Genomic DNA, 20,020 nt, shown 5'->3' on the forward strand with positions numbered 1-20,020 from the left:
GATGAAATCAAGAGAGGATCAACTTCACAAGTGGTGAGAGATATCTTTGACAGGCTGATGAGATATTCTACGCTGGAAGGCTGGGCCGCTCCAATGGGTGTTTGTCAACTACTAGCAATCTGATTCTCCCATGCGTGAACAATTCTGTAATGAGTCTGAGGTAACGCAGGAGGAAATGAAGAAAAATAATTGCGCTAGACCACTGGGAGATGGACTGCTGAGGTGAAGCGCAACACCTACCATCAGTTCCCAGTACTTAATTAAACCATATGCTACTCATACACAATCAAACCCAAGGTGCAAGTGCTCTACTGACTGAGCTACCTGGACACATTTGAGATATCTTTCTTTCTTTCTTTTCCCTTTATTTATTCATGGAAGCCCATTGAGAGAGCAAGCTCTCTTTTTCAAGGACGACCTGGAAAAAGAGTTGGGGGGGGGGGGGGGGGCTACTAACAGCCTCTGGGAAAACTGTCATGGGAGGGAATGGTTTTGAGAAAAGAAAAGAGAAAAACGTATTTAGAGACGATGGGCGACAGGGAGGAATGGAGAAGGGGAGGATATTCTGGGTCAAGCTGAGACTGTGGAGGAAGCATTTTGGGAGGTTTAAACAGATTTAAAATGAGCAGCTTTGTGTGTGTGTCGGAAGAGACCTTAAGTATTCATAAAGTATTAAGTATGTGTTAGCTGAGAGGAGACTCCCCGTCTCTCTCTCTCTCTCTCTCTCTCTCTCTCTCTCTCTCTCTCTCTAAACCGGAGAAAATCGATGTGCCAGTTTGTGTTCCATGTTGAGAGAAAAGGTCAGAAGAGCGTCTGGGAGCTTTCCCAGAGAAACAGGACAGCAGAGGAGAGAGAGCAACCCAAAATTAGCCAGAAGCTGTATTTTGGTCTGCTCCTGTTTCCTAATGTCTTCACCAGAAAAAGAAGATCTAAAAGCTCGGAACACGTCGCAACGCAACACGTTGTGAGCTTGAAGATCTGCTATTTCTGGCGAATGCTCCCCCAGAATAGGTGGTTAGGGAGAAAAAGAGGCGGAGGGAGGTTGACATGAAAAGGTCAAAAGAGAGAGGGGATAATGAAACATGGGAAGCAATTTGAAAAAAATCAATAAATATGCAAATAAACCCTGAAAAACACAAGAAAGAGAGGAAATGGAAATTATTGGAGCTTTGTTATGAAAGCACTTTTTCTTTTGAAACTGAACTAGCCAGTCCAACACACTGTAATACACAATGTAATATCTTTCTTGAGTGTTACTTTAAGTCTGGGATTGTACAAAATTGGAACCAAATGGACCCGCAACGTCCATTTGGTTCCAATTGTCCAGCATAACTCCCAGAGTGAAAATAAACTGATGATTTATTTTTACTGTGTACTAAGAATATGCGACAAAGCACACTAGACAAGCGGAACTCATGGTAAATTCATACAGGCATTGTTCAAAATATAGCCTAAGCATATCACTACTCAGCTGATGCTGCTATGCCAATCACAGCACCTCATTGCAATGTTCACAATCTGCACGCCTAAAGCAGAGGGACGCCTCACTGTTATTATAGCCTGTCTTGTGTTTTTTATTTTATTTTGAGGGACATTTCTCCTACCTGGAAAAGTTGCCGCTGTCAAAATGTGGTAATATGAATAAACAATTTCCCTGCTGCTTGGGGAATGTCTCCTCCCACCTCTGTGCTTCTATGACAAGTACCAGAGGTATGACTGATGGACAGCTAAGAGTGTACCAATAAATACTCTAGTGAACGCAGTGTACCAATTCTAGGTGTTAAATTAACACTGAGGAAGAAGCATTTTTTCCTGAGTGCAGTGTATGTTTTGAATAGTTTTCAATATATTTATGCTGTGCTGGAAACGGGGGAAAAAAAAACACGTTGGGTGGACACACCGCCTCAAAATCTAAAAGCCCAGCTAGCAGCCCCTAGAGGCCATGCTGCTCTTTACCAACCGGAAATGTTGGTCGAAGGGAGGCACTATTAACGGAACAGCCATGGCTCACACTGCAATCTGCCAGCCAGTTTATGAGATATCTTCTTTGCTAAGTTGACATTTTAGCCTAATGGTGGCGCTACTGCAAGGAGCAGTGAAGTACTGGCCGGTGATACAGAAACACACGATGACACACGATTTGGGTCCGCCAGTTGAACTAATCGTGACAGTATGCAAATATGGGGCGGGTTTATCACCAGAGGCATTTTTTTAATTTGCCCTTCGGAAATGCAGGTTCCTCACAGATATTCCAGACTATCTACGCAGTGATATTAGTCTGGCCATGCCAGGCTAGTACCAAGGTACCTACCTCAATTTATTGTTTACTGTCATATGTTTGTGCGCATTGTTATTTTTGTTTTCCCATTTCAAAATATATAAAATTGAGCCGGCCAAAAGTGATTTGCATCTGGTCTCATTATTTACCCCTCTGGCTCCAGTAGACGAACCTAACTAGTCCAACTTCTAACCCTTCGATGTAATTAGGTAACTGTCCTACACTACCTTTAAGACACAGGTGTTACATACACTTCACAGCTCACTCTACCTTTTTGTTTTAATGATTGGTACTTTATTACTTTCCCCCCGTATGTAATAACAGCTCACTCTACCTTTAAGGGTAGCACCTCCTTGTTAATAGAGAAGAAGGAAGCCATAGCTTTGGTCCAGGAGGCCAGTCCGGCCACGTTGCCACAGACCCGCTTGGCCGTCTCTGCGTTGTAGTCTGGCATGTCAAAGTAGGGCATCAGCAGCTCCACCACCTCCTCGTTAATGGTGTCTTTGGGGAATTGCTGTGAGGGTGGAGAGAGAGGGAGTGAAGGGTACAAAAAGAGGGAGGAATGGAGAGGCCGGGGATGGTGAGATAGACAGATGGGGGAGAGAGAGAAAATGAGAGAGGGGTGGTTGAAATAAATCAGTGCTTCTCTAAATGACTTACATCCACCACACCTGCCATCTAGAATACGAGAGAGAGAGAGAGAGAGAGAGAGAGAGAGAGAAAATAAGATAAGATGGTAAAGGAGCAGTAAAGGGGTCAGAAGTGAGAGACTGGAGGAGATAGACAGGTGACTGAAATCCTGACGCAAGAGGAGATAATGGATGAGGGAGAGGAGGCGTGGGGAAGGAGACAGGGAGAGAACAATGGAGCCACAGTAGAATCCTCAGTGTTCAAGATGGACACTGAAGACTTTGCTGCGTAGTGGTGGTGGTGGTAGATTAGAGAGAGAGAGAGAGAGAGAGAGAGAGAGAGAGAGAGAGAGAGAGAGAGAGAGAGAGAGAGAGAGAGAGAGCTGTACCAGTGAGGGATGGAGAGCTTGAGAGACAGAGAGATGGTGGAAAGAGACAGGCAGTGGTAGACATGATGAAAAGGAAGGAAAGATGTGCAGAACATTGGAGACTTGATCCCGGGAGAAATAAAAGTGCATTTTTTAAATGGATGTACAGTATGTAACGAGTTGGTGCTTGGTTCTTTTTTTATCCAAACTTGGGTATGACTAATGCCACGCAAACATGCTTTACCAATGCTGGCTGTTTACCAATTAAGTCACAGCTATCTTCAGTTGTATTATTAAGATTAAAACACTTAAAATATGCTAAGGTTTGTGACAAGCTACATAAGATTACATAATTTTAACCCAAGAAAAGTCCAAGACAACCAAGGACCTTCTGGGCAGCCATCATAATTGCTGCCTTGAAGCCTTCTTGCAGATTTTCTTCATTTTGTATTATTTAGATTGGCCTATATTTAACACACACATCTAACCACTTGAACCCTATGCACTTTAATGACCGGAGTTCCCCAGGGGTCTAAACTAAGCTCGCTCCTTATTTTCTTTTCTTTCTTGTCCAACAAATTGCCAATCTACAAGCTCATTTGTGAGCTTGTAGATCTGCATTTTTTACCGAATGTTTGCCCCAGAATAGGGATGCTGGGGTTCAAGGGGTCAAGAACACCCTTAGGGTAAACAGGAAGCAGCTGTGAGCGGTTCTGAGCCTGAGGGAGTCTTGCCAGAGGGGCTCATGCTGTAGCTCTCATGTCTTTCCATTTCCACTGCATTTACTCCCAATTTAATATTTCATGTCGGTGTACCTGCAGACTTCCCAGGAAGTTTCCAGCAGTCATGAGTCTGAGGGACTCCTGCCAGGAAGGCGTGGTGCAGCCCTTCTCCGGGTCCATCTTCACCGGGTTCAGCCTCCTCTGGAAGAGCAGCAGCACGCAGTCCATGATCCGCATGATGAGGTGGGGCGGACGGCCCAGCGTGCGCACCGTGGCGATGTCCGACTGCTTGATGGTCTGGAAGGGGGGGGGGGGGTTGATAGTAAATGAAAAACTTTTTCATGTCAAGGACCCCTAGTGGGGACCCCACTTTGTCATAAAGGACAGAGTGCTAACATATTTTACAATTAAGTATAAAATAGGAGCAAACTGGTTAAATAGGGATTTGGGCATCGTCCAAAGTTGAGTCAGTTGAGCTACAATAATACTCGGTTTTCCCCCTGAAAAGAGGTTGCATTTTAATAGTAATACACAAGAGGCTGTGGTGTATCGTGGCTACAACAGGGCAACGTGTGGCACAATGTGTGGAGTGCTTTAAATGTCTGTTTAAACTCCTGATTTACCACTGCCTTCTCTGTAGTATTGCTCTTAAAACAACGTTACTAGCGATTCTAACCAAAACCCCTCCTGCATAGTGTAGCAGTAGAATACTATTACACACAATGGATAACTTCAATGTGTTACGGATAGATATGGTTTTGTCATGACTTCCCAGTCAAGGTTACAGTGAAGAGCATTCTGGCTAACATGATTAAGAGACTAGTTTTGTGTTAAATGAACCGCTCCATTTTACAATATTTATACTGAATAGGTGGCTTCAGTGCTAATGCAGGATATATCTAAGAGAGTCTCCTGCAGTAGATGAGTTTGCACAGGATAAGGACCCCCTGGGGACACACTGACAGTATGACTGAGAGTCCAATGGGAAAAGTGCTGGAAGGACAAGAAGATTTACATAGGAAGACACAAAGAGATGAGGTAAAACAGAGGCGATGACATTACATTATATTAAATTACAGTCATTTAGCAGACGCTTTTATCCAAAGCGACTTACAGTAAGTGCATTCAACATAATAGGTAGGGAACAAAACTACTAACACCAGAAGTCTTAAGTGCATTCTCTTCTAAAACAAGCAACTAAGAGTACACCTAGCGCTGAGGTAAAAGTGCAATATATCAGCGACCTACTTTCTTAAACAGATGAGACAAATAGGAAAACCAAATGAGCACGAGCTAAAGCAAATAAGTGGAGTTAACAACAAGTAGGCAAGGCGAAGAGCAAGGGTAGTGTTTCCTGAAGAGGTGGGTTTTGATTCTGTGTTGATTCAAAAGAGCAAGAGTTGAAACAAATGAGGGTATTGGAAGGAGAGACTCACAGAGAAAGACAAAGGGTGACCTAGAGGGACTGATTACAGACAAAATCATGAAGCGAGAGTGTAAGACGACCGTACCGTTGAGATTCATTTGGTTGCCCTCTCTTTCCTTCTCTAGTTCTCAATCTACTCCAGTGGAACATGAAACTCCCACCAGAGGCTCTTCCAGCAGAAGATGCTACTCATATCATCTTATTTTCCTTTGTTTCATTTGGGTTCCTCACTTCCTCTCCTTTCAATCCTCTAGGATTCTACCTCATATTGAGACTTGCGAGCCAGTGTTGCAAACCGGATATAGACGATCTACAAGCTCACAAACGTGTCACTCTTCTTTCTTTCTTTACACATCTCTGTCTGTTTATTAGAGTTCTCAAATTCTACCCGAACCCGACCCGGCCCGACGTTTTCGAGCCGAGCCGGGCCTCAAGAGTATGCTAATTGATTGGGCCGAGCCGAGCCTCGGGCTCCATGAAAAAATAAAAAATAATGATTTGTTTTAATGATTTTTTTTTTTTTGATGATATATATTTTAATTCTGTTCTGTCTGAATGTGTATTTATCTATTATGAACATGGCGCTGATGGCGCTGACTGACTGGCGTTAACTTGCACTGTGCTGCTCACGCTCAGGGCTCAGGCAGCAGAGTGAGAGAGAGAGTAAAAAAAATCACACCCTGTTTTAAGTGAGTGGTGCCTTTGATGAGCCCCGTATTGACCCCCGTATTGATGTTGTCGTCAATGTTTGTGGACAGACATACATACATACGGACACATGGACAAAGTCATGTATAGGAGTGGTTGCCTTCGGCACCACTCAAAAAAACGTGTTACGAGCGTTCCGGTGGTAACCAGAACGCTCACCCCAAAACACACTCGCCCCCATTCATTTCACGGCCAGAGGCCGCCGGATTAGACTCGGGGCAAGTGTGTTTTGGGACGAGCGCCTCTTGTATTCCATTCCAGCCACGATGACATGTGCCATGTGATTTCATTAACGGCTTGTTTAGTGTTTATATAGCCTACAGTACTTTCTGGGAAGTAATAAAATGGATGTCACTTCAACTCATAGCTATAGGCCATCATACCATTTTGACTTACTGTGATCAGATGTGTCAGTGTGGCTTGAATGCATACAGATTTATGGAAAATTGCTATGTGGCCTTCTCTGGTGAGGTGCATAACACTTTTAGATAGATATAGATATTTTTTCCCTCTCGATTTGAAACCAGACAGATTTATGTGAGAAAGAGACGCTGGAAGTTATGACATGAATGCATCTCACCCACTGTAGGATTTCAATCTGAATGCATTGTTTTATGTGTATATAATATAAAGTTAGATACGAACAGCAGCAAAAGCACACTCCCACCAGGAGGTCTTTAATCAGTGATCTATTATTCCACCACACCTGCTCATAGGCTGTAATTACACCTCCAGCAACAGTGCACACATATCTACTCTCTCCCTCTGCCTGTCTGTCTGTCTGTCTGGAAGTGCTTTAGGCAACATCATGCTGACTTGAACTTCACACATCCACACAGCAAGCTACAACGCCTTCCAGCAGTGTTCCTGATACAACACACAGATCAGAGTGAGAGAGTGTGAGAAAGATATATAAAGACAGGCACAAACGAGGGAAAATAATGAAGTCATGAAGTCAGGAAGAAAGACCATTATTACTGCATCAAAAGTAATCAACACACTGGTCAAACATTGGCCAAATTGTCAAATAATATAAGAAAGAGGCAACAATATTTATCTATGAAACCGAGCCAAACAAAATGCAATGCCTCAACTCCTACAAATCCACCACGTGCTTGTCAGGGTTCAAATATTCAGTTCAAATATTATTCTCTTGGGGGGGGGTCACAGCCTGAAAAGGTTGAGAACCACCGCTCTAGGACACGGCCAACAGCCTCCTGCAGCGCTGATTTGGTAGCTTCAAGTTTCTTGCTGATCCGACTGATACAGTGAATAATATACCTGACTGTAAGACAAACTGCTTACCCACAACTCTCTGGTTTGTATGCAGCAACGGGCTACTCAGCAGGTTATTGCCACAAAATCTTCCATTAGACTCTAAAATGTATATATCGGCTCATTTCATTTCAAGGGAGTGTGTGCAGTTCACCACACATCAGCATTCAGTGTATTTTTAGAAGGTGCAGACAGGTGGGAATAGCGATGAGACAAACATGCAGCACAGCACTAATCAGAAGGAAGCCAGCTGAATGGATATATTCTACATAGAGCCACCAGGTAGGACCCAGGGGCGGAGGGGGGCAATTGGAAAGGAGACAAGAATAAAATAAAAGGTGAGTCGTGACAGCCTCACGACTCACACAAAATTGAGAAAGTTAAAGGGATAGTTCACCCCCAAAATGACTTTTATTCTATCAATTAATCAACCCATGGATATTCAATAATTTGATGACCGGCAGTGGTTCCTGTAGGAGACACAAAGAGTCTCCTTTGTGTCTCCCACCGGAACCGCTGCCTACCGGTCCGCTGGTCATCAAATTATTGGCTTAGGAATGCGACAAAAACTAAAAAATATCCATGAATTAAAGTCTCATTAAAGTCTCATTAAAGTCATGGGGTGACTAATCGATAGAAAAGAGTAATTTTTTAGGTGAACTATCCCTTTAAGAAAGATGTTCAGGCAAGTTCCCATTAAGACAGATTCAGAAGTTACACTCCTTCGGGTGCTTTCTAGAAGCTTATAATCCCCACCACCACCCTTACCTGCAGTGCATTCTCTGCTTCAAGAAGCGCAGGCCTGGCAGCTTCTAGCTTCTCCTCAGCTATGGCCTTATCGGCTGAGATGCTGTCTACGATGGCCTGGGCCTTGTCCTTCACCTTCTGGACCTCCACCTTCACTCGCTCCGCTGCCTGGGCTTTTACGGTGACTTCCTTCAGCACCTGGGACACAGGACAGACACCAACACAATGCAATCTCAATCAAACGTGAATAGCATTCGATAACATTGCGTGCTTGTCACGCGGGACACTCGATTGGATCATTTTAGTGAACCCTAGCATCCATATTCTGGGCATGTCATGATAGGTGAACATTCATTGAAAATAGGAAATAATATGGTCTAAATCAGTGGTTTTCAAAAGGTGGGTCTGGGGAAATCCAGGGGTCCTTTTTAAGTGGTTCCAGTGGGAAATGAGGGGTAGTTTACTTTCATTAGAATTAATTCAATTTCAATGTAATTATGGCTATTATTCTAACTCTACGTTTCAATATCACCTCTATGACTCTATGTACAATTGAGATTTAGACAATGTAATGTAATTTGAAACAAAATATCTTTTCACATCACGGCCCTATAGGACATATTTGAATAGGGGTTCCATGTGGTCTAAATCAGTAAATGTAATTGTGGGGGTCGGGTGAGATGAAAAGCCTTGAAATCCCCTGGTTTATATAACCTTTGCTAACTATGTTTTACATAACCTTGCTACAGTACATAATATGTAATATGCATGAGCACTTTACAGAACACGTGTGCTTAAAACATGCACACACACGGATGACATTATTTCACATAATCCAGACTTCATGAGGCGGAAACCATGTAAGGCACTGACCTGCTCATCGGGAGCAGTTTAGGGGTTAAGTATCTTGCTCAAGGACATTTTGGCTCATGGCTGGAGCAATACTGCAGGAGCTGCCTGCAGTATTGTGTGCATTTGGGCGATTAGTAATACTTCATGATTGAACGGTATTAACCTATTAAGACCGGGAACGCATCTGTGTCATTTTAAGATTTATTTGCCTATTCAAAAATAGCAGATATACAAGCTCATAGCGCAGCACAAAGTGCCGCACTGTGAGCTTGTAGATGTGCTATTTTTGAAAAATCTTGAAAATACATATCATTTTGGGGATCCTTGACATGAAAAAGTTTGAGAACCACTGGTATTATAGCAACACACGGTTTTCAGAAAAGTGTTAGGAGACATTTGTAAATGCACTCCCGGATTGAATAGGTTAACTGGAAAACATTATTTTTGAGCACACACAGTCATATGCACACGTTGTATTATGCACATGTTGTTCATAATGTTCATACTCTTGTTCCCCAGACCTACCATGTCGGCCTTTTCATTGGCAACCTGTAGCTCCTTCTCCTTGATCTCCAGCTCTTTACTGAGTAGCGCTACTGACTCTGATGCCTCCTTCAGCTTCTGGAGACCTGTGTTCATCCTGGATGAATGGAATTCATTAAATCAACAGTTGTTACAGTACATGATTCAATGCGATGTAACGCAGACAAGTATAGGGAATCCATCAGAACTTATGGTTTGACCACTGTCCTGAACGTTCCAATCACTGCATTCCTGTGCCTCAAAGTCAGACCCACAAGGCTGTGGCCAATCAGGAGTCTCACATGGAGGAGAGTCTGAAGCTGTGTGGAACTCCACCGTTGAGCAAGACTGACAATCGTATTGATTGTAGTAGGGCCATTCACACCAAGCACGATAACTATAACTACAATTATGTGAGCGTCCTCCACACTGATGAACAATAACATTCTGTAAACAGTGGCACCAAACATGCCCTGCGCAGTCCAGCTGTGTCAGAGCCGAGAGCCCACACGGAGGGGGAGAGACATAGAGATCTCTGTGGTGCAGAAAGACGCATGCAATAGGATATTATGGATAATCTGACTCTGATTATTAATTATAAGGACCTGTGAGATAGTTGTAGCCTACCTGAGGTAATGCCAGCTAGCCTACCAGCTAGCATAGCTATCCATAATCATCTCCTCAGATATCATTCATAAAATGTCTCTGAAAGTGATCCAAACAATATTGGCTACAATCATTGTCGTTATAGTTGTGGTATGGACTCCACTCCACAGTAGGATTTTAACAGCAGCATATTTATAGTTATCGTTATAATTTAGTTATCATGCTTGGTGTTAACAGTGCTTAAGTAAGTTGGTACTTGGGGGCCAATCTGAAGCCATATGGAACTCCATATTTGGGCAAGACTGCTGTCAAAAGATGTCAATACTTGGACGCCAGTCTGGAGCCATATGGAACTCCATATTTGGGCAACCAATATTCTCCCTCTAACATATGAGATTCACTGTGTGCCCCTTTCTAGTTATAATTGTTTTAAATTAGCAAGTTGTGTAAACTGCTGACAAGGGGTTTCACATGTCTACTGGCGACAAATCATGTATAAATTATATCCTCTGAGGCCACTCTCCTATGCAGAGAGTTGGATGTTACACTGGCCAACACCTCGGCCCCGAGATGAAGTAAGTGCCATGCCATCATACCAGCTGGCACTACTTGCTAATTGCTATTGCATAAAGTAAACAAAGCAAACTGAAAAATAGATTTTTCTATTGAGCACTCCTTCCAATTCATACAGCTTTCTTTTGTAATAGGTATAGAACATTAATTAAAAACAGCTGAAACACTTGGCCTCTATCACCTTCTGGGATGTCGGCAGCCAAGGGTGCCCGCCATGTTTTGGAAATAGCTATAGTCGTGTGTGTCCATGGAAACTGAACGTGGCCAATGAACACAGGCACTAAAATAGTCTGTACTTTTCTGAGAATACATCACTGCATACCTCAACAATGTTCATAACATACGAAAATAAGATGTGAAAATATGTATTGCCAGCCAGTTGGTGCACAGAACACTTGCTCACTGTGAGTCACAAGGAGACGATTTTGAATCCGATTCCCCTAATGTCTCCCCTTTCTCTGCCCTCGGTTTGCTGTCTCTCTCTCTAAACTCGCTTTTTTATTTTTCTCTAAATTTGTAACCCACGATTTTGTAACCCATATTTTTTCACCCAGTGCCAATTGCCTATGTAATGCTGGGCACGACTCTCCCTCTGCCAGCCTAGGGAGAGCCCAGAGCTGAAGCTCATGCCTCCTTCAATGCATGAGGAGCTAGCAGGCCGCTTCTTATCACCTGACAGGGGGGAGTTTCCCCGGTTGGACGTAGCGCGTGGAAGGAACACGTTATTCCAACCAGTTCCTTTCCCCTCCATCAGGCGCCCGTCTGACCAGGATTACTGCATGTTTTTGTGAGGGTACCTACCCTAGGAGACACGGGACCCGGGATGACGCGGAGGAGAGAACACGCCCCCAGCACCCACACCGTCCCCGGCGGGAATTGAACCCAGGACCTTCTAGCTGTGAGGTGACAGCACTACCGTGCCCCCTAAATAATAATAATCTTGATCAATCTAAATATGTATTGCCGAGTTTTCATTGTAATGAATTTGAAGGAAGAGGTTAAGTACAGTACTTTGGTGTCTTTTTGTCTGTGTGACGTAGAGCTCTGCGTAGCATACTGCTCTGCCTCTGACGCATCTCTGACCTTCTCTTCACCATGATCTACGTTTCATGACTGCCCAAAAAAATAAATAAATGGAAAGCTTGGGGGAGAATTGATATAGGAGGAGTTAACCACATAGCAAGGTGGATATTAATTTCCTAAAGCCATTTCCCCAAGTCTATCATATCTAGATAGCATAAGATAACTTAGATGATAACTTGTGAAAATTGCTATTTCATAACTGAAGCTTCCTGACACACATGCACGCACGCGTCCTGGCCCAGGGAGAGCTGGCGTGATCATCCTTCACTGACAGGAGTCGATAACTATTGACTAAGCTTAGTTCAGGCTGTGTCTGCTTTCTTTAACACGGGTTAGCATATTTGGCCAGTGTTGTTTTTTAAAGGCCTCTGAGAATAGGAGTGGGGCTGCAGCAGATGGGCTGACAGTGGCATGTTAATGTTTTTGGCCATCACCAACACACCATGGTGACAACTGACCCCTCATGATCTGCAGAGAGAGTATCACGACTGGTGCCGCAGCTGCCTACGATTTAGCTTAAAACAGGCCAGAAGGACAATTAATTACCATTTGCTTTCTCTCCAAACATGTTGCACTATGTAAGGCTTAAATGCCTGAGTGTTTGCCTGAGGTTTCTTGAAGCACAGCAAATCTTTCTCTAATGTCATCAGGTTTGGGTCCATTTTCAGACTGAGTTAACCCCTTCCACCCTGGCATCCGTATTTTGAGCAGGTCAGTATAGACAAAAAAAATCTAAAATATAAACAAATAGCAGCTCTACAAGATGTGATGCATTGTGAGCTTGTAGGTCGGCTATTTTCAACAAATTTGGCATAGGTTTTAAGTGGTTTAAGTTAAATTAACATATGGATTTTAGTGTGTAGGGAGAGAAGGATAAGTTAAAGGACAAGAACACTATAAATCTATGTATGAGTAGTGATGCACTGATCACAGTGTATTTACCTGTTGGCCAGAGTCTGTACTTCAGATCTCTTCTCCTTATAGATGGCCTTGTAGCCTTGGATGAAGGACAGGTAGGACTTGGGTGTGACGTGAGTCGGGCGCCGGTATCTGAATTCAAAACAGATTACAATTTTCATTTTCATTTCTGTCCAAACAGGGAAATCATCTGCCGTAAATCATCAAAACAGGGAAACTATTTCACTGTTTCACTTACCCCAAGAGTTGTGATACATTAAGTGATGTATGTAGGAGCACATGACATATATGATATATATATGTTATATGACAATATATACAGGTATGAGCCGCTACAATCTCAGTGGTTCCCAATTTGGGTATGTCCAGCAGTAGTGAAGCAAATACAGTACAGTATGTGGTACTTATATGTTTATTACATACTGTATGCAGTTATAACTGGACTCTTCCATGCTCACATATTCCTTGCCTAAAATGGTGATAACAATACACACAGCTTCTGTTTTGTGGTGGACATTTGTCATTATGGGCGAAAATTCTCAAGAATAGCCAAATCTTATATGCATAATTTGCTCAGCTGTACGCCGGCTTTTGCATGACAGAAATAGCTGAACAAGATCACGACACGTCTTACAACAAAGTTTAAATCAGGCTTTAAGCGGTTTTAAATGTCAGACATAAACTGTAGTAGATATACTGTTCTCATTGTGGTACCTCTGGAAGTAATCGACACATTTCTCCGCGACACCATCCTGAAAGGAGCCCATGCACTGGACCACCTCCCCTTTCACCTGGGAGGAACAGTCAATGTCATAGATAGACAGAAAGTGCTCCGAAACTGGAGAGGAGAGTAGGAATAAGTGGGGGACGGGGGTTAGGGGATGAGAGGAGGACATTGGAAAGAAAGAGGGAAAGGAGAAAAAAAAGTCAGGCGACAGAAAAGAGATTGCCAATTTAGAATATAAATGAACCAGCGCTTACAGTACACTGCCAATCTCTCACTCTTCAAATTATAATTGAAACTTGATTCTTTTCCAAGCGTGGTTGATTGAGTGATTATGAGGAGCATTATGGATGATTTTGTTTTCCGTGTCTACAACGTCAACTGCTACGCAACCTCTGATTAAATCAACCGCATATGGAATGAGTATTCCGAGGAAGAAGATTTTTTTATATATTTTTTTAAATGTATTGTATATTGACATAACTAATTGCTTAAAATTCATATGCTTGCAAATTAAGAACATGCAGAGATGTCTTTTGTAACCATGATGAACTAATCTAGCAACCATGGTTGTGACAATCAAAAGCCATTATGATTTGATAGACCAATACAGAGCAGCGTGGGGAATAAACACCCATCAAGGACACAATGTCAGACTTCATGCCCTCCCTTCATCACGCAATGAACTACTGCTTCAGGACATTACTTGGAAAACGATGTTTTTTGACTCGCTAGTGGCTGACTGAAAAGCCTGACTTATACTTAACTCATTGAGTGCCAAAAGACGTCAAAGAAGTCATGTGGCCTGACGCCCTGAGCGCCAAAAGGCGTCAAAGACGTCATAAAAAAATAAAATAAAAATTTAAATTATTAAAAAAATAAAAGTTTTTTTTTTTTTTTTTTTTTTTTTTTTTTGAAAAACATGTTCAGAACCCAAGATATGATGATTTGAAGATTTGCTGCTCCATCCACTCCTTGTTTAAGCTATAACTTAAAAAGGCTGTATCTCGCTTCCTAAGCACTTTTTTTTTTACAATGAATTTGAATGGTGGGACTCAGAGCCAAAATTCAAAAATGAGCATGGCATTGAATGAGTTAATTGTGCATGGGTGCTGTGCACCGATAATAACCGTTTTAAAAGCTCACAGCGCATCGCAGCGCTCTGCATGGTGAATTTGTAGCTTAGCCGAACATCCAAACACAATATCTCTAGGCTGAGTTGTCATGGAATTGGCTGTGCTCACTCATGCTTCACCCTAACCCTTTGAGTGACCCCATGACCTGGCCTCTAGTGCCACCCTCAGGTGAAAAATGTCAACTTTGATCTCATAATCTAATAGGCAGCCTCTATGGCAGCCTTCTTCAGTCATTATACAATAATGTGCCCCCACGGCACACCCAATTCTGCCACCAATAATATATACAGTACACGCATATAATATTATTTTAATTGTATTTATTTCCATTTTTAACTCAACTAGTGAGATCATGGAGCTCTAGGGATGGTAGTAGGATTTATATGGCTGAAATCTGACACCACATTTTGGACAATGATCTACTACCAGTGATGTAAAGTAACTAAGTACATTTACTCAAGTACTGTACTTAAGTACAATTTTGAAGTACTTTCACTTTAATGGAGTATTTCCAATGTTTAATACTTTTACTTCTACTCCACTACATCTCCACTACAATTATTTGAAAACAAGTTACTAGTTACTTTGCAGATATAAATTATTACATTATGAAACATACATTAACCACTTAAGCCCTATTTTATACCTAGGCTATTTGAAAATAGCCGATCTACAAGCTCACAATGCGTCGCATCGCGACGCGTTGTGAGCTTGTAGATCTGCTATTTTCAAACATTTTAGTACTTTTACTTTTGGTACTTTAAGTACATTTTGATTACCAATATTTTTGTACTTTTACTCAAATACATTTTTAATTCCGGTCTTTTACTTGTAACTCAGTACTTCTACATTGCATGACTTTTACTTAAGTAAAACATTTGAGTACTTTTTCCACCACTGTCAACTACCACTGTGGGCACACAACCTACTACATGAGTACACACCTGCTATTAGAGCGTCTTTGGGCCAGCGGCTGAACCAATCCATGGTGCAGCCTGATATCAGTGCTGGGAACTTTAATGCCCGGTTCCGGAATTTCTCCCCGACGGGTGAGAAGCACAGGACGACGTGTAGGTGCTGTCGGACCCGCGACATGAAGAACTCGTTCAGGTTCTCATTGGTCGGTGGTCGCCTTGGAAACTCGCGCTTCATGGGCGGGATCAGATCGCTGAGGATTTCGTCGATCTCATCGCGAGCAAACAAGTTGGACACCTTGATGGAAAACACACACACACACACACACACACACACACACACACACACACACACACACACACACACACACACACAAACAAACAATTGTATACATGTAGTGTATATGCATACCGCTTTGTATGTTTAACTAATCCAGGACTTTAAAGGATGCTGATGTTTTCCAAATGACCTTTACAGTAAGTGATCCATTCATGTGCTGACATTTGCACGCGCACACACACACACACACACACACACACACACACACACACACACACACACACACACACACACACACACACACACACACACACACACACACAAACACACACACACAAGAGATAGAAATTGTGCTTTACCAATGTAAAAATCTGATTGATTTCTTATACAATGTACATACAGTATAGTATAAATGGGTCAAACAAGAGTGGAAAAACCCTATAAGATGTTTGTCAAGAACTAGCTCAATTTAAGCAATCCTATATAACATTCTGAAGATTGAGAATACCGAACCTGCATAATTCCCAAGGGTTCTGTCTCCAAGCCGTTTTCTAAGAAAACAGTTTGGTTATAGCCAATTTGGACCTTAATTGGCTCTGGGAATCTGCAAGTAAAGCATTTCCCACCCGGAGAGTTTAAAATATTAATATGTACTTTAGGCATAAAGACAATTAGTGCCATAAAGACAAACGGAGCCATGGTATTTGAAAACCCACGCTGGAAACAACATCTGTTGCTGTGTTATGCAGCAGCATTATATTCAACATTATAGAATCATTTCTATTTTTGAAATTGTGGCACATAATTATAGGCCTGTCACAATTAATACATATAATCGCAATTATTTGAGATAATCACAATAATGTTTTGCATAATCGCCATAATCATTTCCATGTTAAAAACATTCATATATTTTCAAACATTTTCAAAAATAGTGGAAATAGCAGATCTACAAGCTCAAAACGCGTCGCAATGAGCTCGTGGATCGGCTATTTACACTATTCATCTTTTTTCGAAAGTATAAAGTTATTTGTCATATCTACCCAGTGCAACCTTTGTTTACGAAGCCTAAAGACCAAAAAGAAATGTAATTTTATTCATAATGTGCAATTATTTGAGCGACAATTAATCGTCAAGCAAAATGTCATAATCGTGACAGCCCTACACATCATTCAAAATGGAAAATGCAACCGCTTCCGCTCGCAGTGGTTACGTAAACCCAGTAATAATGCTATATGGTCTTGCTGATTCCCTATGGGTCTCATCACTACCGTATCTCCTCCATACTGTACCTCCCTCTATTTCACCACCAATCTCTCCTTCCCCTTTCTACAAACCCACTTCTGTATCTCACCAGTTTATTCCTGAACATTTTCCACAAATGTCCCGAAATCTATCAAATTGAACACGGGGATTGCTGTATTGCATCACGTAACTTTTGAACATCTTAATTAGCATCGGGGAAGTATTATATATAATGTTTTATTAAATATGAAGTCTTGTGTATGTTTGATCAGTTGAAATGTAGGTACATTTAATATGCTTGTGAAGAGTTTAACTAATAGAAGACTTTTTTTAAACTTTCTTGATCAATCATAACAACAACAAAAAATGCCAGTCTGATTCATTAGATTAATACACATTGTGGATGAATCACAACGAAACTTAACCCATTAAGACCTGAAGCCGATTCTGCAAAGGTCTTCTAAATCCCAACAGTATTCTGAAAAACCTATGTTTCTATATCAGTGGTGCTCAAACTTTTTCATGTGAAAATATATATTTGGCCGCCGACCCCCATCTCAAAATATGTTGTTCCAGCGACCCCTAGAAGCAAAGATTTTAGTTAAAAATGTTCGCTTTAAAATAATATATATTCAAAGATTTGCAACCATTTTCACGATTTTTTAATAGCCAAAGTGTAAAATAATGCTTTTTTAAGCTCAAATCAAAACAATGACACAGATGCGTTCCAGTTCTCAATGGGTTAAACTCAACTTGGCTGTCACATGCTACCAGTCCCTGTATTAACGTCAAAGCTCAGACAACAGAGTGAGCGGATGAACATCCTCAATTCAACAAGTTAGTCTACAAGTCAGTGGACTAATGTTTTATAGAGGAGGCCTGCCATAATGCAATTATAGAATCGGGAAATATTACCCACTCTTCCAAAACCTCCATACACATCCGTCATTCGTACCATCTTCATGTGTTTCTACGTCCTTCTATGCCCTTCCCCACACTATTAAAACCTCCCTATATATCTTCTCCACCCTACTGTAATGTCATTCAACATCTCTCTTTTCTCTTCTCCATTTATCACCTCACTGGTGCTGCCCTTATAGCCTCTCGCATGACAGCGGTCCTCAGAGAACTACAGTGCCATGGCGGGAGAGAGGGGGGTGCACCAGATAAGAGAGAGGGGTTCTATTGTGTAGCTCCAACGTTGACCTCATAATAGGCGTTGATGAATCGCGCGTGCTATATGAACCACATGATCGTGTTTGTGTCGTGATCATGTGGCCACCGTCTCTTTCAATGGGTCTGGTGCGCACATATGCTACTGTATGGTTAAAAGCAGCATACATACCGCACACATTATAGTGTGCATCCTCACTTATAACAGTGCTCCCTTCCTCTATCTCCGCTCTCTCACAGGCACGCACACACAATCACAAACCCAAATCAAACAGTCTTGCAAAGACTCTCTCGCACACGCGCACACGCGCGCACGCACGCATGCACACGCACACACACACACACCCCCACACCCCCACACATCCCCACACACACACACACACACACACACACACACACACCCCTCACCTCACCTGAACACAAACAAAAGCCCTGACAAAAACACCAGTCTCTCCTGGCAACCACATCCTACACCCCAACCAACCCCCACGGACAGAGCAGCTGGTGTCGGAATTGTTATCTGGAGGTGGAGGTGAAATGAGAAGGAGAGGGAGAAGGAGAAGGGGGAGGAAAGAGAGAAAGAAGACAGTGACAAAGACAAGGGAGAAATAAAGAAATGGAGGAGGAGGAGGATGAGAGGAAAGGAATAAGGGATGGATGGATGTAATTAAGAGCCCAAATGATCCATTGTCGATGCCTGGTTTGGGAGAGTCCTAGACCACTGATTACCCATGTTTTGACACCAGAACAAAAAAAGCAGCAAGTATTTGAAAAAAATTTTTTTTTTATTTTGCACAGATATGAATACAGGTGTACCTTGAGAGTTTGACTTTAATACTGGTGTGCCTTGGGCACAAAAGGTTTGCTAGATGTTGCTGTGTTCCACAGAGATAAGGAAGGACTGATTATCGGCTTACTTTTAGCAACGTGGAGGAGTCTGCTAAAGTAGAAAATAAAATAAAATAAATGTGACTTAGAGTAGGAACACATTGACGAGAGGAAGAGCAAGGCAGCAAGAGGAAGGCAGAAAGAGTGGTAATAGATGAAGAAGATGATGGCAGGGGAAGGGAAGGAGATACTGTAGATAAAACCTTGGGGGACAGAGCCCCCACCCTGTGGAACCATGCTCCAACACTGGACTCTTTTAAGGCTGCCTTGAAGAGACACCTATTCTCTCAGGCTTATGTCAAATAGTTGTTTGTTGTTTTGTTTGGTTCAAGAAAGATGCTATATAAATTCAAGCTATTATTATTGCTTCAGAGCACCTCTGGAGAAAAAGAAAACTCACAAAAACTCTTTCATTCTTTCACTCTGCCTCAAACTCTTTGATGCAGGAAACACAGCGTGAACGCTCCACCGCCGATTTCCCTTATTATAAAACAGCATGTTGATGATTCAAAATAGTGGAGACGCTTTTATAAAGACTGTTGAGATGAAATTCAAGAGCGAAAACACACACAGAGGTGAGTGTTAAGTTGTGTTTGTCTCATGCTCTGTAGCTGACTGTGACTTCAGAATGGTCTGAACAATCAAGAGAGTGATAACACTGCCTGTGCACGCTGTGTGTACAACCATTCCCTGGCACCAGAGCACACGTTTTCACCCATTAAGACCTGAGGTCAACACTGTCGCCATGAGAAACTGTGAAAATCAGCGATTATGCAAAACATACACTGCTTGTTCACATCTTCACGTATTCTTTTTACACGTTGTGGTGTGACTGTTTGTGTGCGTGAGTGAGAGTAAAATGATTCTTAAAGGGGAATTTTGGACTAAGGTTTTCTTACCTTTTCTATGACGTTATGATATCTTAGGATGAATGGTACAGTAGAAAAATGTCA

General features: G+C 42.1%; 1 protein-coding gene across 2 annotated transcripts in view; it reads right to left on the minus strand.

Moving 5' to 3' along the window:
* The window catches only part of dnah5 (dynein, axonemal, heavy chain 5), a gene marked incomplete at both ends in the record, with an annotated part of 164,451 nt that overhangs the window by 61,266 nt on the left and 83,165 nt on the right, over window positions 1–20,020 (minus strand). For both annotated transcript variants that reach the window (XM_084052448.1, XM_084052447.1), the window contains 7 exons: window positions 2,613–2,792; window positions 4,091–4,294; window positions 8,175–8,351; window positions 9,531–9,645; window positions 12,732–12,839; window positions 13,422–13,545; window positions 15,512–15,779. In XM_084052448.1, the coding sequence (XP_083908574.1) occupies window positions 2,613–2,792; window positions 4,091–4,294; window positions 8,175–8,351; window positions 9,531–9,645; window positions 12,732–12,839; window positions 13,422–13,545; window positions 15,512–15,779 (1,176 nt within the window). The remainder of the gene's footprint in view (window positions 1–2,612; window positions 2,793–4,090; window positions 4,295–8,174; window positions 8,352–9,530; window positions 9,646–12,731; window positions 12,840–13,421; window positions 13,546–15,511; window positions 15,780–20,020) is intronic.

The sequence above is a fragment of the Gymnoscopelus microlampas genome (genome assembly GCF_963454915.1).
Source record: "Gymnoscopelus microlampas genome assembly, chromosome: 3".
Classification (NCBI taxonomy): domain Eukaryota; kingdom Metazoa; phylum Chordata; class Actinopteri; order Myctophiformes; family Myctophidae; genus Gymnoscopelus; species Gymnoscopelus microlampas.